At 37.0% G+C, this 24,989-nt stretch overlaps 1 protein-coding gene across 1 annotated transcript in view; it reads right to left on the bottom strand.

Moving 5' to 3' along the window:
• DCC (DCC netrin 1 receptor) overlaps positions 1-24,989 on the bottom strand; it is a 1,164,464-nt gene that overhangs the window by 144,966 nt on the left and 994,509 nt on the right. The window contains exons 16-17 of the mRNA XM_036918577.2: positions 9,640-9,735; positions 4,161-4,393 (exon numbers count right to left, since the gene is read on the bottom strand). Coding sequence (XP_036774472.2) covers positions 4,161-4,393; positions 9,640-9,735 — 329 coding nt within the window. The remainder of the gene's footprint in view (positions 1-4,160; positions 4,394-9,639; positions 9,736-24,989) is intronic.

Genomic DNA, 24,989 nt, shown 5'->3' with positions numbered 1-24,989 from the left:
AATCATCTGTCTGTATTGCTTATTCAAAATATCAAAATGGTAATGAAAAAAGGCAGGTTCATCTCCCAGGTTAATGTGTATTTTCTGTCTGATCAGGCAAATTTAAGACTATTTATGCCTCTTATAAATATATCAATTTATGGTTGGTATTTAGATTTGGATCTTCTTCCAAAGTTTAATATTTACCTGTACTTTTATATTTATTATATGCCATCTATCTATGTCTAGAAAAATTAGGGCTCTTTTCTCTGCCCATGTCATACCTGTCTCCTCCTTTACTACTGTAGTGTGGTGTATCTTTTTTATTCTACCACGAATCCTTTTTAGATGATAGCTATGAAAATCCTACATTTTATTACAAAACCAAATACATATTTGAGTGTACAGATAACATTTGGATGAGGTGCCCATCATCTGATTAAAATGATGACCTCATAAACATTTATCAGAAGCTCTTCTTAAAAATAGCTGTGAAACTGTGGGCCCTAAATAAATAAAAAAATACTTTGTACACTCAGGAAGATGGAATCCCATTAAACACAAAATGGGCAGCTAGGGTCTGACATACTGATATATAACTTCCAATCTTGCTCTCCTTTGCTATCATGAACACCTCTGAGTTTTAGAAATGGAAATGAGAGAAATGAGACAATCAAAACATTTAAGCTAGCAGGATGGATCCCACTTTGATAAAACTAATTTCCTTGAGCATAGACACTGCTGGTTTTTGGGTGGCCACTAAGCAACATTGACCTTGGGTTCTAGAATCATGTACTTGCATTCTATAAAAACCATGAATGAACAGGGAAGGCCGTATAGCACAGAGCTGACAAGTAGTGACTCTATAGCATCTTACTACACTAAGGGACAGTGACTGTAATGGGGTAGGTGGGGGGGACTTGATAATGGGAGGAATCTAGTAACCACAATGTTGCTCATGTAATTGTATATTAATGACATCAAAAGAAAAAGAAAAAAAATTTCTCTAATAGTTAAAAAAAAACCCAAAACCATGAATTAACTGAGTTTTTTCAGGAACTTCTTGGAAGGTTACCGCTCATCATAGGTCATTAACTTAGAAGTAATTTGGAAAATCATGGCCAGTTACTTTTGTTAGCATAGAACACCCAGATACTCCCTCTCTGAGCCTCAGTTTCCCTATCTATAAAATGGAGATAACCACAGTGCTGTCCTCACATTATTAAAGTGTAAAAATAAGTCAAATGAAACATAGTGTCTGGCCCAGAGTGATATTAAATAAATGTTAGCTACTATGTCATGATTGTCTAATGTGACACATAATCTTAGGCATGTGTTAAGCTCCTTATTAAGCTGTAGGCATTTTGAGGGCTGAGATGTGAGTCTTGCACAACTTGGTATCTTCAGTAATACCCATGCTGTATCTGGTAAGAACTAGTCAGTAGTCACTGGATGTGTTGTGAATGGAATTTGATATAAAACATCCTGTGATTAATCATTTCAGTAGAAAATAAACTAGAGAAAACTCCTCCACTTGATAAGGAAAGTCAATACAAAGTTTAAAATAATTGAAATATTAATGTCTGGACTTTGGCATGATTTGGGTCTAAAGGAAGTAGAAGTTTACTCCTGTTGGGGAGCCCTGATAAGGCCACCAGGACCACTGAGTTCCTGCTCTCGTTTAAGGGGAAATTGTTATCAAGTTACACAACCTACCTATATCTTCAGAAAGATATCTACATACATACTGAACTCTGAAGAATCTTACTTATTCTTTTTATAGCAGTTTTAAATGTCCCGACCATATAGATGCGGAAAATGAGATTGAGCAAGTTAAGAGAAGTGACAGGACATTGCAAAGCCAACTCTTGAGCCTGGGTCACTTGACTACATGTATGTACTTTTCCCCCTCTGGGTCATTTGACTACATGTATGTACTTTCCCCCTCTGGGTCATTTGACTACATGCATGTACTTTTCCCCCCTCTACCTTTTGCATCCCTACCTACCTTATAAAGCATAGTGGGTAGTGAGATGAAGTAATAGATATGACAGTGGTTTGAATGGAACACCAACCATTCTATTACCACTTCTTGTAAAATGTCAATGTATTGTCTTTCTTCTAGTGGACCAGATATGCTCTATATTTACCCTTGCTGCCCAACTTGCCAATTTTTTTCCTCTATCCCTTCTTCTTCTCAGGGTGCTGATGTAGAGAGTACATGTGTGAGAAATGGGGTGGAATGTTAGTAATTGAAGCCTTAGGCTAGGGAAGAATGCAGGGAGAGGAAGAGTTAAATCTATTTTTTTTTATCTTAAGCTTCAATTCACAAGAGATATCAGCCTCTCCTTCTAGAGAATAGTTTTGGGATTGGCTCTCACTTTCTAGGCATTCTTTGTGAAGTTCAATAATTCTGTGTTTGCTGTATTAACTATTCAGTTGGAATGATTTGTCACAAAATATTCTGGAAGTGAAACCATTCAGCAGAGAACAATCACTGTCCTTCAGAATATTTCACATACCGGCAAACTACCTATGGCCATTCTGTGAAATGAATGTATCCACAAAGTACAGAAATTATGAGCATAAAATTTTTAAAGTACTCTTTTTAAAGTAAACTTAGAATTGGTCAATCAGTATATAAAGAGAGAATTTTTTTTAATGCTCTCATATGTTTCACTGGTTGTCTTATCTGATAATGTTATATTTATTTATAGTTCTTCTGAGTCTTAAATCTAATACTATAAAGAGATGGATAGGGCACTTACAACATATCTTATATCAATGATACTATTTGGGCTTGCCTGAAAAACTTTTCCAAATACCTGACCTAGCAGGATAGCAGTGCCAAAGAAAACTGTTTTTAAAATGGTTTCAACTAAAAACTGATTTATGATGAAGTGTGAATTTTATGCCACTTGAAAGTTTAAAGAGACTAGAAGCAGATCCAGCATGGCTATAGGAAGAAAAAAGCTGACTTACAAAATTATTGGTGGGATTTTGCTTTCTCTCTAGGGTCTTTTGAGTCAGAAAGTCCCAAAGATATTTTTATCCCCCAAATCATCCCTGGATTGAGGCTGGATTAAGCAGGATGATGGTTTGGTGGGAAGAACATTGGATAAAGTATCAGGAGACCCCAAGTCTCCCTGAGAGCTACCCTGGGAGAGTGGTAAAGAGATGGGACAGAACGGCAATATGAAGCAGCTGCAGTGCTTGTTGGGAAACATGTATGCTCTTATTTTCAAAGCTACTTTCTTCATCCCCAAATCATCATCTCGTGAAGCTTTATTTCAAAATTATGTTAAGTAATAACAACTAACCCATGTTTCGTGGCCTCTATGATCTAACACAGTTCTAGGTACATAGTAGATACTTGATAATCACGTGCTGATCTTCTCTTCTGTGTGGGCATTTGTGTATAGTTTGTACATGCTCATACTGCAGCAGGCTGAGGACGTCCCAAAGTTGCCCCAGTTATAACTATTTGCTGGAGTTGCTGAGGATGGCTGACAGAGATTTGACAGTAGTAGTGGCCACATCCACCTATGTGTCTCTAAGGAGCTCCTGGCAGGATTTTGGGATGATTCAGTGACATAACAGGAAAAAAGGGCTTACCTAACTCATATTAGTTAAAGCGGAGTGTGAGTTGTGGGTTTTCTTTATCATATGAGAATATTTCAAGACTAAATGAGGACATAGATGCTAATGGCTTGGCATCCTAAGGATGTTATAAAAAAATCTTCAAGTTGAGTGTTCCTGGTTATATTCAGTGTAGATGGGCCTCTGAAACAACAGGGTTGCCTTTGGTGTCAATCTAGATTCCAAAGGAAAAGGAAGACACCGAAATCTATCCAGAAAATTAATGTAGAACTCTGCTATTTTCAAAGGAAAATGGCATTTCCTTGTACAGAATCAAATTATTTATACAAACCTAGCATCTGGCGGAATTCAAATAACATTTTGCTGCTCTTGATGATGATTTTCTTTCTTGCCATAGAATTGTTTCTTAATATAAAATTATTCCCTTGCTAACTGCAGATATTGAGTTATTATAATGCTTTGTTTTTCCATTTCTTATCACTGCAGCAGAGTGACTGACGATAGTGCAGGAAGCATTTGAAACAATGTGTTAAACAAATGACAGTTCATTTTAAGTTTCATACTATCAATTAGAACTTCACCTTGTATTTCGCATTCGCAGAAAAGCTGGTCTTCCACCGGACAGTGTAAAGTCGCACTTCAGACGTTTTTTGGTTCTTAGGGACAGAGTTGTCTGCCCAGCTGACCCTCACAGCATCGTGGGTAAGAGCCACAGCCTGAACACCTACTGGTGGGAGCATGGGGGTGGAGACGTCTGGGACCGAGGTGGGGAGATCATCAAGCAAAGGATAATAATCAACTGGGTCAGTGGGATCTGGGTTTAAAAACCCACCAAATGAAACAAATAAATACATAAATAAAAAAGAGTTAAAAAAATAAATATCAGTGGTAACACATCACAATGAGTTAAATGCATGGCAGTAATGATGAAAGGGAACATGAGAAGAACAGAAAAAAAATACAATTAATTCTATCGGAAAACTCATTAGAAACAGTATTACTATATTACAAAAATACCTGTTTTTTGTAATTTACTCATTTCCTTAGAGTGGTTTTATCAATTTGGCTGTCACTTCTAGTTACATATTTAAAAAGTCCGTTTCTTCTTGCAGTGTTGCACATTGCTTCTTAAAAGATCTAATATGGAAACTATCAGCTTTAGAACTATACAGATAACTTAAAATAACAAGCTAAAAAGGAGTTTCTGGTTTATTTTCTCTTGCAAAGGAAATAAATGCTTATCTCATACCTGAGGGTTTTATGTTTGTTTTTCTCCTCATCGAACTTGATTTGGTTTCTCTAATGCTTTCATTACTGCTTAGCTTATATTTGCATAAATATTGTTTAGGCAAGGAACACACAAAGGATAAAGACCAAGAGGCCCTAAGGTCTCTAGTAATTTGTCTGTGGCTATGATTGTACAACGCCAGACTGATCAAGTCCATGGTCCATGTGCTTCTGTGATAGGTTTGGTAATTAGGTGTCAGGTAGCACCTGGTGTGGAAACTTTTTTCAATTGCAATCCTTAGAGAAGGTGTGGAAGTGTCCATTTATCCACAGTACATTCCCAGAGTAACTGCCTGAAGTTTTAGTTTTTTAAAACTTTCCTATACCTTGTTCTAAAATTTCAAGTGCCAAGAAAAGACTTTATATGACTGGGTGGGAAGCCTGAATGAACTACCGACAGCCCGCTGAGATTTGCAGTGAGGTACACATAGGCGGGGATCCGTAACAGCATCAGACTCTGCACACTAATAATGTGTGGTTTTATAAAATTCTTTGGAAAAAATCTTGCACTCATTTTTATGCTGGGAATATCACAATCAGCATGTATTCTATGGCCACAGCCACAGTCCAAATTTGAGCCTTTATTCTATACCTAAAGTTCAAATTTTAAAAATTTTACCTGTAAACCATGCAGTGTGTATTCCCACTAAGATGAAATGAGCTCTCGGGTTGGGCATATAAAGACATGTGGGGAGACAAGACCTACTAAAATGTAGAGTATCTGAAGCAGTGTACATACAGAGTTCATATTTTTAAATAGCCTCATTCCAAGTGCAGCAGCTGCTGGCTGGTTGTGATGATTACTTCAGTTTGTCCACTGCATTTCAAATGCCTGTCTCCTAGTCATCACTCTGTTTTCCAATGAATTATTTAGTAGTTTACTAGGTTGTGGTCTTTGGAGCAAAAATATAAAACCCAAAACCAAAAACAGAACAAAAGGAAAGAAAAAAAAAAAGAGAAAAAAAATGTGTGTTTCAAATTTAATGACAGAGCCCAGGCTTTCTGTATTTCCTTCGATGTGTCTTTTTAGTAAGGGCTCCTTGAAACCCAAATGGATTTATGAAATGATGAAGGGGGTGCTGAAGACACTGTGGCCTCCAGGAAGATCCCATCAGTCATCAGGCTGGTGCATCGGTGGAAGGCGTTTTTGCTAAACTAAAGCAAGTGATGTCTCAGTTGACTTGTTTCTATTCTTAGCTGACCTTCCAAGAAGAATGTGATCTACGCAGGGGACCACTCTGAACCACAGACTTCTTTTATGACCAGCCTACATTAATGTGTTACCTTATTTGTTGTTTCTTTGCTCACTCTAGTTTTTTTATTAACTTAATAATCTTTCACAGGTATATATATATATGGCTTTGACAAGTAGTGATTCTGCTTCAAGGAATGGTGATGCTTAATTTTGCTGTTTCTGGATTTTAGGATAGTATATTTTTCATGACTTATTGTTAAACTTCCTGGAGTCTCAGTTCTAGAATGAGTCCCTCAAATTTCAAGTAATGCTGTTTGTTGGTCTTTATCTATGGACTTATATAATTCAAAAAATTCTACCCTTGACCAGGTTTTCCTTGACGTTAAAAAGTTAAGGAACTTTTTTTCAGACATGGCTTGCCATTCTTTGCCACCTCCTTTAGAACTGCACTAATACAACAGCCATTGGTTATATGGACAATTTAAACTTAAATTAATTTAAATTAAATAAAATGCAAAATTCATTTCTGTGGCACTAGCTAATTTCAAATGCGCATTGGGCACCTGAGCCTAGTGCCTACCACCTTGGAGAGAACAGATACATGGCATTTCCAACAAAGCAGAATATTCTAGTGGATGGCAAGCACTGCCCTAAATACATGCATGCTACATATATTGCTAATTGTCCTTTTCTTTCAGAATAGAAACTTTTGAGCAGCATTTTTTCAAGTTTTTTTTTTCATACTCCTAGGTGCCTTATATGCCATTGATTTTCAGTGGTTACATTCCAAAGAGTAAAAAATAAACAAATTAAAAATTTAAAAAGACTAAATATAGCCTCAATCCTTTTGATAAAAAGAGAAACCTATTCAATCCTTAATAGATGTTTTGATAGAGGCCCAGGAATTTTCAGTCAGTACACTCAAGTTCAAAACAAACTCTTAAACAGGTAACACAGTTTTATATCTGGGTTCTACTTGACTTGGACATTGATAAAACAATTGAGAATAAAAAAATTCAAACAACACATTTCATTATTCCCCTGCCCTCTTCCCTTCTCTAGGCTCAAAACATCTTGCTCGTGCACTAAGAAACAAAAGCCTTTACAGCAAAAATTCGATTTGATCTGGTGAAACTTTCCTCAGCTCTAAGGTGAGAAGAGGCCCCGTAGTGTATCAACATCTTTGAGCACATGTGTATGGGAAGCACTAGAGCCTGATGCTCTGGCCTGACACATTTATTGCCTCTGACTTTTTATTTACTTAATGCTGGCCTCTTCCAAGACAGCTCATGGGAACACTTTGCAGAAGTTCAGAGACAGAGAATGTTTTCTGTGTGGCACTAGGACGTGTATTGATAGTGCTTCTCCCAGAACCTTAACCTTTGATTCCATTTATTTGTCCTTTGTTCACCACAGTGTGTGGAAACTCAATAAAATAAGTCTGCCACATACAGGAAAAGTGTGTGGTTTTCCACTGGAAAAGGCTGGTTTTATTCATTCATCTTCAAACTCTTACACTTTTCTTCAATAAGAAAACTCCTCATACAATATCCAACTTTTGATATCATTTCATTTCCCAGATCCATGAGATTTAGAGTCAGATCATGAAAAATTGTCTTATAGATGGGTGGTGGTATTTTAGAAACCTCTCAGGGAATGCCATCTGCTGAGAATCAAAGAATGACAACAAATGGGAAGGAAAAAGAAGTTGATAATGCTCCAAACGGCTCTTTCTAAGCGACTTATCTTCAGTTTACATGAATCCTACTACCTCTACTACTACTACTTTCTGTTCAAAAAATGGTTATTTATTTATTTATTTTGTCACCTAAGTGTCCCTTCTCTGTAGGCTTTAGTTTTAGTTTTGATAAGAAAACAATAGTTTTAATACACTGGCCATAGTATAATCTGTATGCGTGATCACAAGCTCAGTCAGATCTCAATGAGCAGTTGTTCAACACTGTTTACTGTAGACAGGAAGGAGATGGCAAACTAAATGAGAATTATGGGTACAGCCAAAGTGGCCTGTGATCTCTCAAAGCACATTGCTGATGACCGAAGAAGGTAATAAGAGAAGTGAACATCCCAGACCCTCCAACACGTTACCCTGTAGTTTCAATCCTGGACCTCTACTGGCCTCCTCTCTCTATATTTAGAGATTACATGTTTGATAGTAAATATTCTCTATAGTAATATTTCTTATTTACCCTTTTTGGGGAGCTGTAAGCCCCTTTGAGAACACACTGCAAGATATATACTGTCTCCACAGGTAAATTAATATACTGATATGCACCCCAAATTTCCATTCCACTTGAGGCAGATTATAGAACTTGAAACCAGTAGCGAGAGTCAAGGAGACTCTCAATGAACAAATTTACCTACAAGAAAATCTGGTTGAAATCAGTAAAGCGATGGTATAGTCTAGAACACATCACATCACAACTGTGAATTCCCTTGACAGCTCTGCCTTTTCAAGGGTGTCTATGAACGGAGCTTCTGGGTTCAGAAAACAAATACCTAAAGCTCACAGTAGCAGGAGTCACAGAATCCCACTATTTATTTTATGTTCATGTAGTTCTACTAGCCAGGACTTCATTCTCAGGTACCTGGTGATTTTCCGTGTTCTCTGGTACTTGCTGTCATCCTGTTCTTAGCCCCCTTATTCTCATGAAGCTGAAAATAGCTGATAAATTAAATGTGGTGTAAGGGTGTTGGATTCAGAAGGGGGCAGGATCAAAGGACTCATGAAAAACTTAGAATTCTTCACTTTTACTTTCATATTTCAGACATAAGGCGATTGGGGGTGGTGATGTGATTTTCCAGGGGCTGAACAGTTCCACACAGGTGTTATCTATTCCACCTGTGAGGAAGCCCAGCTGTGCTCAGGGACTTCACAAACAGTCTGGATCTCACTCTCTTTCTCATCCCTGTCTGAGTTCCTTGGGCCCTTTTTCACTAATGCGTGGCCTTTACTGTCTAACTCACTGTAAGGAATCCTGCAGATCAGCTCTGGAAGCAGCCGATCCTTTCAATGTCGGGAGGCCCTGGGTACTGGTGGGGTGTCCTATAGGCCCAGCTCAGGAAAAAGCCACGTGTATGACAGCCTACTCCAAACCACCCCTATGAGGGCAGCTCTCCCCTGTCCTAGCAGCTTGAAGGACTCTCTGTTGAGAAGTAAGTGTTCCTTTGGGCATTTGGCAGCCTTTGTGCAGAGACTTTTCTGACTAAATCACACTAATTTGCAAGATGAGACAAGATGTTCCGGAGAATGAAGAGTGGTATTGGGGCATCCAAATATGAAGCTTCCCTGAGAAGAGAGAAGATGAGGGGCCTGTATTCTCCAAGTCCACATACCTGTTTATTGACTGAATTCTTCTCACTTAATTTTGAAAACCAAAAAAAAAAAAGAAAAATTGTATCTACATGCACACATACTCAAAGGGCTCAGAACATGACTATATACATGATTGGGTTTTTTCTCCCTTGGTATCTTATTGTGTTTTGCTTCAGCTTATTTGTTTCTACCATAACCCAAACACTGACCATGTTATCACAGGAGGGTGAGCCCTTTAGCTTACCTGTTATAGATCTGGTGGTGGCACTTTCATAAAGAGGAACTCCTTCTCCTGCATTGTTAAAAGCTTTTAGGGAGATTACATAATGGGAACTTGACTCTGCAGAAAAACAGAAAGAAAACGAGCATGTTGATTTACTTAGTGGACAGAAATACTCAGGGCAAATATTTTCCTGAAACCAAATTGAATATAACCTATTAAGTTATATTAAGCATACTGTTGTTTAAAATTGACTGAGTCTGATTCTGGGAAGGACATGGCTATAGAGGTCCTAGAGTTTTTGATCTTTGTGAATCTCTGCATAAAGAGCAACTGATTGACTAAGATAGAAAACTAAAAGCATTTGGACAATTACAGCAAAACTAGCTGAGGAGCTATACCTTCAAACCCTAAAATACAAGTGAGTATGTTCACACCACTAACACCAACAACTTTTATGCCCTGCATGTTATCAACATCTGTGTAAGAGATATCAGAGGGGAGCCTTCAGTCTGAGAATAAGATGGTTCTAAAATAACTACCAGGCAATGCTAGAATGTTCAGCAGGCTAGTTTGAGGACAGTAGGTATAAATACTCAAGACTAAACTGCAGGTCTCCTTTCCAGAACAGGGATTACAAACTACTGGGACCAGAGTGAAAATCTGGCAGGATGAGGCAACAGAAATGAAGGTAAGAGTAAGTGCAGGTGAAAGGTGGAGAGAGGCATGGTCATGGACACTTAGAAAGCAAGCTACCATACTTTTAGTGTGTATCAGGAGTTGGCCAACTTTTCTGGACCCTGACAGTGAATATTTCAGCTTTGCAAACCATGTTTGTTTGTTTGTTTACAGCTCTTTAAAAATTTAAATACTATTTTTAGCTCACTGGGGCCCAAACAAAAAGAGGACCTGGGCCAGAGCTTGACCCACAAGCTACACTCTGCTGAGCTCTGAGCCCTGGTCTAATGAAAACAGCAGGAGAAGGAGCTCTTTGTATTATAAAGGGATGCAGGGGTAGAAATCATACACGTGCAGACAACAAAGATCTCTGCTGAGGTTAATTTCCTTACAAAATAAAATGAGGAGAACACCATTCCTGAAGACAAATACACACAAAAAGGACTAAAAATACACAAGAAAAATAGATCAAACCTGCAATTTACTATTTTTAAATGAGGTGAATAACAGGAAGACAATGAAATGACAATGCCAGAGCAACATAAAACAGAATTAGAAAAAACTCAGCAATGAGGTGAGATAACTCAAGAAAGAAGTATATGTAGGTGAAAAAATGACTTTAGTAATAAAGGGTAACTACATCGACAAACACAACAAGGAGAAAACAAAAGAAAACAAAAAATTAAGAAAGAGTAAGAAATTTAGGAGAAAGTGACAAATATTAGAGAAGGTCTAACAGACAAGTAATAGTTATCCTTAAGGAAGAAGAACAAAGGAAAGGAACAGAACAAATATGGAAAAATGTAATTCAAGATGTTTTTGTTGATTTACATAATCTTTTAGGAATCTGGTCAGAAAGCACATATGACTTGTATAAGCAGGGAAATCAGATTATTATCGGACTTTTTGACAGCAACAGCTTATGCCAGAAAAAAATAATTTGAGATATGCAAGGTAAGAAAACATGACTCAACAAAAAAACAACAAAAGTTAACTTTAAATATAAAGGGCACACTCAAACCGTTTATCAGCTTGCAAGCAATCAGGGAACATTGTTCCCCTGATCCTGAGAACTAGTAGAAAATGAGTTTTACATCTGAAATGACCAGAGGAGATATCAACCTAATAGCTAACTGGTGAACAATAAAGGTAATGAACTAAGACGAAATGAGAAGTAAAAGGGAGAGATTTTGTTTGATACTGGATACATGTTCTAACATTGCAGATAAACTATGATCATAAAACAAAATTAAGAGAGCATAGGGATAGAATATGCAAAAACACATGTCTCAATGATGATTATTGATGGCGATACTATTATTGCTAGCAGATACTAAAGTAATGTGAAGTACAGCAGATGAGTTATGATGAGAAATTCTAATTCTATTGTGCCCTGTATCGTTCAGACCCAGAGTCTTGGTGTGGACATAAGGACATACAGATGTAAAACAGAAGAGGTTAAGTAGCCTTGTGATATTAAAAATTTAACTGGAAAAATCAGTTTAAATTCAAAGGTAGTTTTATCTCTGCTCTAGTTCTGCCTACCAAAAAAGCTTAGGAATGTTGACTAAGTAACAACAAGCATCCCTAGCACCCAGGTTGGGATTTTGAAATAAACATTTTGTACTGTAAGAAACAAGGGCTCTTCAGGAACTGGCTGATTCCTAGTCTGAAGTAAGAACATATCGATTGAGCCCAAAACATCTTGATATACCAGATAGAGAGGAAACAACCAGTAACTAATAGGATCGTGTCAAATGGATTCAAGAGTCAATTTGAAGAGGCTCCCACAGACCAAAGATGATGCCAAGTTGAGCTTCAATAAAGATAATAATTTGCAGTGAACTGAAACCCAACAACTGAATATTAATACAAGAGTTCATAAAGATCTTTCACAGAATAGTAAGAGTTGGTCACTTCTGACGTTGACAGAGAATCAAATTACTATCCTGAAAACTAGGTAAAGAATCAAATACTTATCATATTTTTCTTAAATTAATCCTACCACTGCATAATCAAACAGTACACGAGAGGAAGCATTTCTTATAATATTATTACAACTCATAAATAAAAACCCATAATAGAATTTAGATATTGCTATTTTTTCAGCCCCAATGAACAAATGGATATAGTCATTAAGCATTTATGATTGCTAAGATAAAATAGAGACATCTAGACATTCTGTATATTCTAATGAAAGAACACACTATCCGTTAAGTCTCACCAAAGGGGACAAACCTACTTAGTCTGATCAGACCTCTAAATCTAAACACCAGTTTTCAGGAAATAGAGCAAAGAAACACATTCAACTCCAACTTAAAATAATTCACTAAGCTGTATTTATTTTTTCATGTGTTTTTATATATCTTATTTTATGATTTAAAAACTTTACAAAAATGACTGAATTTATCTCTGACAGTGTTCTTTGTAATTGATTGGATGGATTGCTCTTCATGAAACTTTTATTTGACCCACATATTAACATTAAAGATATTGACATTCCAAACCACAATGAAACATGAGCTACGATATAGCAAGGGAATAAAATAAAGCTGTATTAATGTAGTCAGAGAGCTTCTATTCAGTGAATTGCTTCCCCTACAAGAGAGGATACTTATTTATTAATTCATGTTGTCAAACTAGTTTACTAATAAGAAAGTAATCAATCAGTCAATAACTTTTTAATGCTCTTGGAGACCCAAGAAGAGTTGTAAAAGATGGACCTCTGTTGTCAGATTACAATAATAATACTGAGCAGAGAACACAATGAAAAACTGCATAAATTTAAGTAGTAAAATATGTGATACAACTTCTGAATGCTATATGAGTATTAGAGGCCTGAAAAATTAGTGAGAAACTGTGTCACTGAAAACTCCTTGGCATGTATGGGCTTGGAACTAGGGCGGAGGGCCTGGGTAGGATTTAGAGGCAGAAGGGGTAGAAAAGATCTCAGAAAAAAGATGCGAAATGTTGAACATTCAGTTAGGTAAGTCAGCAAAATGCTTTTCTACTAGGAAAAATATCCTTTATAGTTATTGGAATGGAGAATAAGTCTGATTCCAGACATATGATTTATCTTCACAACTACAATGTAAACATTCATGTTAGATTCAAACCACATAAAATTGCCTTTTTGTACGTCCAACTGCATTTGAACATACTTAATATACATATACTATGTATTTGCACTTACTTACATATTTTTTTTTATCAAGGGAGTGAGAGAGAGATCAGGAATTCCAAACTCACATGCTTGGGGTTAGGGTTTTGATATTTTTGTTTTGTGCATGCAAATATACACATAATCATGGAAAAATAGACAATGAACTCTGGACTTCATTAGGCAGGATGTCAACCATAAGATCAGCAGCACCAAATTAGAAATTATACTATGTGGGAAGGAAAGTGGAATAAAATAATAAAGTAGGTCTGATTTATGCAAAGTAATTGATTATGCTTGTTTTATGCTGACATCTCCAATTCAGACTGGAATTCAGAGTGAAGAATGTCTGACTTGATCTGGGGCTCTCAGTTCCCTGCTCAGGGTTAAGAGCTGATGCTTATAGGCAGCCAGCATGGTCCGTGAGACACCAAATCCATGCCTTTACCTCTCTGACCCCACCTGCCCAGCTGCTCAGTTTTTATCTCCTTAGACAATATACTCTGTTAAAGCCTCTGTACCATATCTGTACTAGTGGCTTTTAGTCCCTTGGAGAGCATGTTATTTTCCATTTAAAATTGAAGGGACTTGTTTGACTCATTCTCATTTTGCTGGTTTGAGTTTTACCTCAATTTGAATTACAACTTGTGCACCTCATTGAGTTGCTACTTGGCTTCTGAGCAGTATTCATTATGGCTTACTCTCTCCCCTACAGGAAATGTGAGGTAATTGTCATTTCCATACTGGCTCTTGCTAATCCTGATACCCATTCAAGTCTCTTAGTCGTCTGAGTGACGCCAGCTTCTCCCACTTCATGTACAGCCATGGTAGAGGCTACGCTAGTAAGGAGTATGGGTTTTTATAATTTACTAGCAACTGGGTTAAGGAATTACATTAATCCCTAAATTCCACAAATCCCAACTACACTGTGCCCACCTTAGGGGAGACCAAGCTTAATTTAAATGGTAATGCCTTGGTCTGAGGAAAGGTAAACAGATCTGCAACCGAGTTGCAAATGGTGTTAAGTATATCCCTTCGAGCTAGGGGACCTGGAGGCTTTGGTCTGGTCTTTTCCTGTTGTCTCTTAGTAATTTGAGGATCAAGTGAGTTCACTGACTTTCTCTAAAGTAACACCGAGCTAGGTAGGAAATAAAAGACCTGGGACAATTCCACAGCCTTGTTTGCCTACCATTTTCTAGGAGCTTTCTTTTATGCTTTTCATACTTTTACTGTTCATTAGCCTCATGTGCACTTTCTCTGGCTTTGGTATAGTGCTTTTGTCAAACTGCATTTGGATTTACTAAGGAAGCAATGAGATGGTTTCATGTTCCCATAAAGCTTGATCCAAAGCTGAATCAGTCTGAACAACAGTAATAAAAATATTATTCAGTTATTGGTTAATGATTTGCAGTGGATTATACAGATTTGATTCCCTTTTGTATTATGATGGCCTCGTTTGGGTGTGTATTGAAGGGGAGAAATGCTGTCCGAGCCAATGCGGAGATACGGAGAATGGTTCCCTCCCTAAGAGAGTGTCATTTACGAGATGAGCACTAGAGGGCAATGTGGAGCTATTTTCCTGCACATGCTCAGAGCTCTCGAACTTTAAAACCAGTGAATTACAAAAGGATTGCCTAGAATTGCTCCCTCAGTAGAAGAATCAAATGAGTTAGACACATTTAATATTATCATAATGAATTTCAAATGAATTAATCATTAATTATGGCAGGACCCCATTGTTCAGTAATACACTTAATGACAGTTATGACAGCAAATTTATTTTTTGGATTGGCTGAAATGTTACAGATATATAGGCTTGAAAATGTATCATTTGACTCTAAAACACAAAGTACAGCAGTATTTTCTCATCTGAATTCACTGTGATTGACTCATACGGAAATAACTTGGATTTTGGTGGATGTCCATGGGAATTATTATTAATTGTGGATATTCTGAGTGATTCCACAGATTTCAGACTATTGATCAGATTTTCATCATTGTTTGGCAAATCTTTCTTATAGAATACTTTGGATTAGGATAGAGGAGATTGAGAAAATATAACTCTTTGAGCATCCAAAATAAATGGCTCCTGACCAGTATATTTTTGCAGCTGGGGAAAAGGAAGTAAGTGCCCATTTATTGCTTTTAGGGGTTATAAAGACAAGGAATAGGTAATGGGAGAATTTTTGCTTCTCTTTGCTCAGGCATTTGGGACGTGAGAGACTCATAGCTCTGAGAGCCTTAGTTGAGGCTTGCCTGAAGGTAGTGAGATGAACGTGGCTCTCCGGGAATGAATCAAAAGACCTTCAGAAAGCTCTTTGGGGGCTAGACCAAACTGCTGTAGTTGGTAACAAAAGCCAGTGAGAAGAACATCATTATTCTTAATTAACATTTTGTATGAATTAAATGCTACTGGCATTATTCTTAATTAACATTTTGTATGAATTAAATGCTACTGGCATGAGCCAGATTGACAGCCCATAGTCCCTTATTCATTACAGATTATGTACTTCACTCAGTGGACTCACTCATGCCAAGTGCTTGTTGGGGCTCAATCTCATGTCCCTGCATCTTCTGCCCTGTTAGCAGTACTAACAGGTCAACTAGAGAAATTAGAGTGGTATCTGTTTTCCTAATGCAGATGTCTGCTCATTACCATGAACCAGGATTGCTACATGCACAGGGTACAGGTCACTGGACGACTAGCGGATAGCAAACGTCATTGGACACCTCTGGTCCATAGGACCTGAAACGTTTAATTAAGGGTAGTGGGTGGATAGGAAATACAACCTATACAACCTATATACCTAATACACACTTACACACACACACCACAACTTCTTTAACTATTTATCCATTGATGGCATTGATCTCTTAAAGGGATGAGCAATTCATATTTGAGTAAGATGCAATTTATATAATACATTCAATATTCAATTCTAATTCATTATTTATACTTTTTGCAATCTTAACAGGTAATGTAAGTAGCACTCTTATAAAGGTTTTTGTTTTTCTTTTTCTAGGAATATTGTCCAAAGAATGGTCAGTTTATAATATGAATTGTTCATGAACTGGTCTTGCTGGCACCAGTGGCTCAGCTCGTCTGTATGAAGAAGTATTTGAGTCCGAAGAAGAATTAAGGTAAATTTTCTTTTGTCTGCCAAGAGCTATCACTGGGAAGGACATCAGGTAAAAATGAACTTCATTAAAAATGTTTTAGTGCTTGGCAGAGAGAAGGTGTTTAACAAATATTTTTTGAATTGATGAATGTATGAGACACATAAAGGCTAAGTTATTTAGCAAAAGTTAAATAGCAAGCCTCTAATCAATGTCAACTCAGATTTCTTGATCCCAAATTGCATATTCTGATACTTGTAGGTTCATGAAAAATTAATCCAAGGAGATGGTGCCATATCTTTCCCCTTGTTAACATATTCACATTCAATTATTATTTATCCATCCATTTGTTCATTCCCTCATTAATTATTATGGATTATTTTCTGCATGTGAGACAAGGTTTCAGTTTTCCAGAGTAAGGATTAAAAACAAACCCTTATTTGCCTTGATGAATCTTTGTTCTTTTCTAGCTTTATTGAGAAATACTATACAACCATCACTGATAAGATTAAGGTGTACAGCATGATGGTCTAACTTACACAGATACTGTGGAATGATCAATGCAATGTGCTCAGCTAACATCCAACTTCTTATGCAGGTATAATAAAAAGAAAAGAAAGAAGAAAAGGAGAATGGAAAAATATTCTCCTTGTGATGAGAACTCTTAGGATTTACTCTCTTAACAATTTTCCTATATATCATACAGCAATGTTAGCTGTAGTCATATTACTTCCTTAGTACTCGTCTATCATATAATTTGAAGTTTGTATCTTTTGACTATCTTCCTCTCAGGCCCTCTTCTCCCCCACTTTGCTTCTGGTAACCACATGTCTGATCTCTTTTTCTATGAGTTTGTTTGTTTTTAGATTCCACATATAAGTGAGATCATACAATATTTGTCTTTCTTTGTCTGACTTATTTCAGTTAGTATTATGCCTTTAAGAACCATCCATGTTGTTACAAATAGCAGAATATCCTCATTTTTATGGCTGAGTAATATTCTAATTGATATAGATATAGATATAGATATAGATATAGATATAGATATAGATATAGATATAGATATAGATATAGATATAGATATAGATACAGGTATAGGTAAATACACACATACACACACACAACTTCTTCATCTATTCATCCATTGATGGCCACTTAGGTTGCTTCCATGTCTTGGCTCTTGTAAATAATGCTTCTATGAACACAGAGGTGCAGATATCTTTTCAAGTTAGTGTTTTTGTTTCCTTTGGATATATTCCCAGAAATGGAATGCTGGATCATATGGATGTTCTCTTCTTAATTTTCTGAGGATCCTCCATACTGTTGTCCATAGTGGCTATAACAACTTTCAACCCATCAGCAGTGCACGAGGTTTCTTTTTCTACACATCTATGGAAGAATCTGTTATCTCTTATCTTTGATGATGGCCATTCTATGAATCTTTTAATGAAGAAGATGTTTTGGAAGTTAAAACAAAACCAGAGCAAAGTGTTCTGGCATCAGAGAGGCTCTAGCTCTGTAGATGCCAGTTTTGTGGAATCTTTTGATGAAGAAGGGTTGAGGAGAAAGTAGAATAAACAAATACAAGTGAGCAGCTTACAGTAGTTGTATTATGCATGTTAGGATCAAAACGTGAAGACAATGACTCTCTCTTTCTGTCTCCCTTTTCCCCTCCTCCTTCATTTCTGAGTAGTAACATATGTTGGATGCCTAATTAGGCCTCTTGTTAACTATAACTCTCCTACATCCTTTATTTCATTTAATTCTTACCTTAATCCAGTCTGGCATACAGTAAGTGCTCAATAAATATTTGTTGAATGGATGACCTTACCTAAGTGGGAGAATTTTTAATTCCAAAGTTCAGCCTCTCATCCTCTGTACTGCTGCTTGCCTTTCACTGAATAAGAGATGGTACGTTAAAGAACATTTTGAACAATTTTCAAATTGTTTTTAGGGATATTAATTACTCAGAACTATGCAGTCCAGGAAAGATGGAAAAGATGTTGAAGGTGATATACGTCAGAGGTTATGGTAACTGTCCTGGCAGAGACCACAGGGGCCTGGACTGAGAGGGTGTAGTGCCCCTGAAGGGTCAATCATGGATGGCAGTAACACAATTTCTAGATATATTTGGAGGTGCAAAGACAAAGCTGAGTGCCTTACATGTGCTCAGGTTTGGTCCTCCGTTGTGCCCTCACTATGAGGTCTGAGGGTTTCTTGGACTGTTCTGCACAGCAGGCATTGGTCACCAGTTAGAGCAGATTGAACATTCTTCACCTGCTTCAGCTGGTGAGGTGTGCTTTGGCAGAGAGCCTTCAGAACTGGAGAAACGACTGAGTAAATGCTTGGGTTATGAAGCACTATAAGCAGCTTACAAATGGAGCACTTAATTAAATGGTTTCTCAGCAAAGCCTTACATCAGGAAATTACCAGAGACAATACAACCAAACATATACAGGTTTTCCTCTTTGTGTTCACCTTTCTCAATGAAAAAATTGAATTAAGTGAAGGACAAGGTGGAAATACTCTATGACCACCTAAGCACTCAATTAATAAGAAACACAAATACTGTTCACTTAGCTAATCCAAGAAAACACACTATTACTTTGGTTTAAAAAGTCAGTTAAACTGACCCCCTGGCATAAAGCAAAAATAAAATAAATTTTTAAAAAAATAAAAAAGTGTCTTGGTTAGGAGTTGGAAGAGGAAGCCTATCTTCCACTCTTACCAATGTTTGCAGCCCTTCCTCCCTTCCTACTTCTTTCCTCCTTTGCCTTTACCTCCTGGGCTCATTTTCTTCCTTACTCCCCTGACTCAGTCGGTTGAGATTCTGGGAGAGAGGAAGGGACTGAGGAAGTAGTAGAGAATAGAAAACAGAAGACACCAAGGAAATGAATGATAAGCATACAAATACACGGGAGCTAACGGAAGAAAGCAGGTGTCAGTACAACGACTAGAGTTCTTCAGGGGCACATGCTGCACAAGATACCAACCCTGTCATGTGTTATCACATTCATCTTCACAGGACTCTAAGGGGTGGGTACAGGGACTGTCCCATTCCTGAACTGAGAAAACATTAGGCTTAGTGATGGTCACCGAGCTCATTAGTAACAGACCGAAAGCCAGATTTGTCCTCTTGTCCCTGGGTCACTGCAGGATAAAGACTGAGTGAGATGCAATGGGCAAGAGGCCCCAGATGGTTTATTCTCTTTGAAGTGGAAAAGTAGAAATAGACATAAGCAGCAATAATTTTGGGACCTCACCATGACTCAATCGCTTAAAGAGCCCAAACTGAATCTTTCACGTTTTAGAAATTTATATCAACATCATATAAACACCATTTTGCTTTTTCCTAACTTCATGGTATACTGGCATATGTCTTAGTGACTATTATACTTTACCTTTTCACTCAATAAGTGACTGTGATTGTCTGTGTACAGCAAAGTAGCCTGCTTAATCTGTCAGCTTCTATATTCATTCAGGTTCCTGCCTTCATTTGGGCAATGTTCTTAATTGTCTGGATGCTGGCCTTTAATTACCCAGTATGTCAAATATGATGATATGCAGACACTCAAGTGACATGCAGCCTGCATGCACATATGTGTGTGTTTACTTATAAACATAGTTGTCATTTCTCTATGCACTGTTCCTTCTAGCTTTTTCATTATCTTCAACTAGATCCCCTGTAAGGTAACCTGCTAATTACTATACAACAGCATAGTCCTATAGCACTTTCTTTGGTGATATAAATGTTCCTTATCTATGCTATTCAATATGGTAGTCAATAGATGGGCTATTGAGCGCTTAAAATGTGAGTCACATGACTGAGGAACTAATTTTTTTTCATTTTATTTAATTTTGTTTCAGTTTAAAGAGCCACATTTAACTAGTGGTTTCCAGTTTGAAGAGCACACCTATGTGGAAGTTCCATTTACCTTTCTTGCCCATGCTGTTGCCACAGTTACTAGACACTTGTGGACAATGTCCCAGGCAGATAGAGCAACTTCAGTGTCAGGGTTCCTGTTGCTACTTTTCTCTTCAAATGTGAAATAACTCACTTTATCTACATTCTATGATTTTATAGGATGGGCTACAGTTTAATAGGATGCATTACATAACACACTTGAAGATAAAAAGAAAGCATTTGGCATGTATCTGATTCAATATCTCATATATATATATATCTTAATTAATTTCTATCCTCATGGCACTAAGATTGCCTCCACTGATGACACTCGAGGTATTCATGGCTTCAAGTCTGTGCTGTGAAATTTGAACTTGTTGATCACTTGAATATATACTTAACTCAAGAAATAAGACTAATTGGAAAATAACTTTGCTAATAATGGAAAAGTACCTTAAATTCATGTTAATTCTAAGACAGCTATAAAATTGAACTAATTCTTAATCTTATGCTTTAATAAAACATGAAGGAATGAAGTCAGAATAATTGGGCAATAAAATAGTAACTACCAGTGATAAAGAGCACAAGGAACATAGCCCTAGGATATTTGGTCACAAACAAATAGAGCTTCTGATCTAAGTTCTCAGGAAAATCATCTAGAGCTACAGTTACCCAAGTGGATTGTCTTGGGGCGAGTAGGTAGAAAAGGAGACAAAAAAAAAAAAAAGACAAAACCAAATGGACTTAAAATGAGCTGAGCCAAGAATCAACCAAATGTCAGCTTTAACAGTCATTTTCAGCAGATGTATGGGGAAAGTAAACAATGCTGTCAATATCAGGAAGCCAGGGAAATAGGAGCAAAACAGACTCACTGGTCCCAGAAATACATGTTGAATTATAGCATTCTAGAATATATATTTGGAGTTAAGAGAGCATTTTGTAGATGATTGCTTTAAGTTGACCTAGATTATAATACAGCTCTGGAAAAGTTTGCTGACAGACTGTAAGCAAGGAAAATGGCAAATAGCAACCTATCCAGTTGTGGGAAGGAAACCTGTGGTTAGCTGGGCTTTCTTTGGCATCTTGTTTAGTGAGAGCAGGGAGGAAGGTGAAAAGCCAGAGAAGAATATTTAGAGATGTGCTCTCCAACGGGCCACAAACCTGGAACCTTGCTGGGGCATGACCCTACTGAACCGAAGGGCTCCCAGTTCTCACCAAGAATCATAGAGCTGTTAGGGTCAAGGCTCAGAAGGACAGAGTTCTTCCTTCCCGGTCAGATTTCACCCTTAGGAGGTGACTATTCAATAAGGATTCAGAGTGGAGAGGCCACAGCACTGGTCTTTGATACACCTGAGTTAAAAATAATTTGACTACTCAGAAGAGGCATATCCTTGACCAATTTTCTAAGCTCCATCTTTTTCTTTCCTTTAATCTGTAAATGTGAATTGTATTACCTTTATTTAAGATACATATTGTTGATCATTCTATTTTAAAATTATGAGATACTGGGTTGACATTTAATAAATAGTATTTGTCTTATTATTTATTATTCTTATGCCCTATATTGATTGCCACCTCTTGAATTAAGTATATTCATTACATATTTAATTAAAGTTGTGCTCACTTTTCTTTTTAGGGTCTTAACCTTCTCTTTGATGGCTATTCTGTCTCTTAAAAGCTGCAAGCACCATCACCTGATGTACCTGTGAGCAAGAGTGTTTTTACTTCACTGCTTCTGTGCTTATGCGAGACGTTGGGATGGCTATTCATCTGACTGCAGATTACAAAGGGAAATAAAACTGTGCTTCTGACTAGTCACTCTCCTTCTGACATTCACTAGTCCCATTCCTTGGAAACTGTGGATTTAAACTTCTGACCCGATGACCTAACCCTGGAATAATTTATAAGAGATGTCTATGGTGTTTGCTCCTGACTATTCTGAAAATGGCATTTAAGGGATAAACAAAACTTAAAACAAGCTGTAAGTAGGAGGACAATCTCACCATTTTTAGACTCCTTTTAACGTGAAATATTGGTTTATAATTTGTTGTTCATCTTATTTATAAGATTTGGTCTTTTATCTCAGTGAGTTGTTACATTAAATTCAATCTGTCAATAAAAATTTTCTGTCAATGAGGGAATTCAGAAAGACATGCTGTACTTTCTAAAAGCCTTTCCCAACAAAGATTTCCAAAAGACATTATGAACAGCAGTATCCCTGGAACGAGTGTTTAGAATCTTAAGGAATCAACCCATATGGGGTAGCACTCACTTATTTCTGTAAATTTTATTCTGTTGGCTAAGCATCATATTATGCTCTATGTGTGCCCCTACCTATGCTACACTCCTGGAAGGAATACTCTCATTTTTCTGTTATATTTATTCAGCCCATGATATTTAGAAATTTTTATGTGTTCCAAAAGACAAAGATCAAGTAAGGAAAATTAATTCAGAAATACATGTAGGACTTACCTAAATATCATTTCTGGACCCTATCAAATACCAAAACTATCCAAGTGTGCTGAAGACTAAAGAAATTAAGAAATATTCTAAAAAACACAATAAAAGTTTCAAATCCCAAAGAGAGTGTTCTAATTATTTTGCTGTTCATGAATCTTCTTTTATTTTATTACCTGAAATAGGAGAGCTATGATCAAAAACCAAGATTTTTCTCCCATTGTCAATTTAAACTATTTTTCCTACACTGTGATTATGGTAAGATAATTTGACTTAAAGAAAAATTAATAAAGTAGGGAAGCATAATTAGAAAGATATATTTAATAGTACAGTAGTGGTTTCAAAAATGAATAAAACAATATTTTTCAGTGATGAATGTTAGTAAGTGATATCCTTCCCAGGTTCAAGATGATGAATATGGTATGAGCCATATTTGTCACAAATATACTGTTTTAGTTAGGGTACCAACTGAGCTGTTATAATTAAGAAAGACCATAATACAGCATCTTACATAAAGTAGAAGTAACAGTTTAGAAGTAAGGAGCCCAGAGTTGGTCATGTGGCTCTGCCGTCCTCTGTGGCTTTCATCTCTGAGTCTGACCCCTTGTTATCTGCAAGCTGGCAAGAAGGAGAAAGGGCTCTGAGTGTCCATATGTGCTTATGCATTCTGTACGGGGTCAGGTTGAGGATGGCACTGTCACCTTTGCTTAGTCTGCATTGTCCAGAACTTGCACAGCCATCCACAATGGTAAAGAAGGTCACACATAACACCTGCCTTTATTTGGGTGACCATGTGTTTTTTAAAATCAGGTAGGTGGATCTATGACTAAGGTTGCTGTCTTTGGAGGAATTGAGAAGAGACTATCCATGAAAAGGTCTTTTCCAAAAGAGAATGAGATAATTACCAGAATATTTTACATGATAATCTAATTACAGATTATAATCTATTTATGATAATCTATAGATGATAATCTATTTATGATATCATTATAAATAATGATAATTATTTATATACATTCTCTCCTTTAATGAACGAACACACCACCCATGAGAGATGGGCACCCTTATTCATGCTGAAGGCAGGGGCTATTCTATTTGTTATACCCTCAGGGCCTACCACAGTTCCTGGCATATAGCAAGCACTTACAAAGCATTTGGTGGATGAAAAAAATGACTAGCTAAATGAAGGAATTTAAAGGTTAAAAAGAAAGCTACTCAAAATGATTAAATATTTTTGCCAAGGTCAAGCAGCTTCTGGCTTGTAGCGTCCGGTTTCAACCCAGGTCTATTTGGACTTTTTCTCTAAGTGATTCTCCTGCAAGAAAGTTCCTGTGATAAAACAAGCCATCTGCTTGAGAGAAGCTCTTCCTCCATAAACTGGAATATAAAATCTGTAATGACTGCAGCTTTGTCAGCAATGGATTTGTTGTATTTCTTTTGTTGAATGTGAAAGATACTCATGTTGGTCTCATAAATTTCCTGAGCAATCATCCACTGTTTTCTCAGCCTTTTTGATGTCAGAGAAGTCTGTGGTTGACTGATTTTCAAATGAATAATTCTAACAAGAAGGCTCATTTCTAATGTGCTGCATTTTTGCTTATGATTATAAATAGTAAGGTTAACACCTGATTAATGGGTGTTTTTGCAAATGCTCAGTACTGGAACAGTCACATATTCCAGGTCTCATCCTTTACCCATCAGCTATAATGATTTCTGAACTGATCCCTTCAAAAACCATTAAATCTGGTAATGGACTAACTGGGCTCCCATCCATAGGTTTAAGTGTTAATGCATTAATGCTCACTCAGGAAATGAAAAGTTTCTGCCTTTTTTTTTCCTTGAAGGTAGAATTCAGAGAGTTTGCTGACTATTTAACATAGGATAAACTTTCCATCAATGTTTTACACATCATGGTGAGGATGTGTGTGTGGGGGGGTGTGTGTAGATACATGGGGGGAGCTATATAAGAGTTCAAAGACTATATCAAACATTTACGTATTTTAAAGTTATGAAATAACGTGCATGGGAAGTCCAATTGGTAAATGAGGTATCTGGAAA

The sequence above is a fragment of the Manis pentadactyla genome, chromosome 6 (assembly GCF_030020395.1).
Source record: "Manis pentadactyla isolate mManPen7 chromosome 6, mManPen7.hap1, whole genome shotgun sequence".
Taxonomy (NCBI): domain Eukaryota; kingdom Metazoa; phylum Chordata; class Mammalia; order Pholidota; family Manidae; genus Manis; species Manis pentadactyla.
Note: the sequence above shows the minus strand (reverse complement) of the source record. Positions and strands in the feature narration are given on the sequence as shown.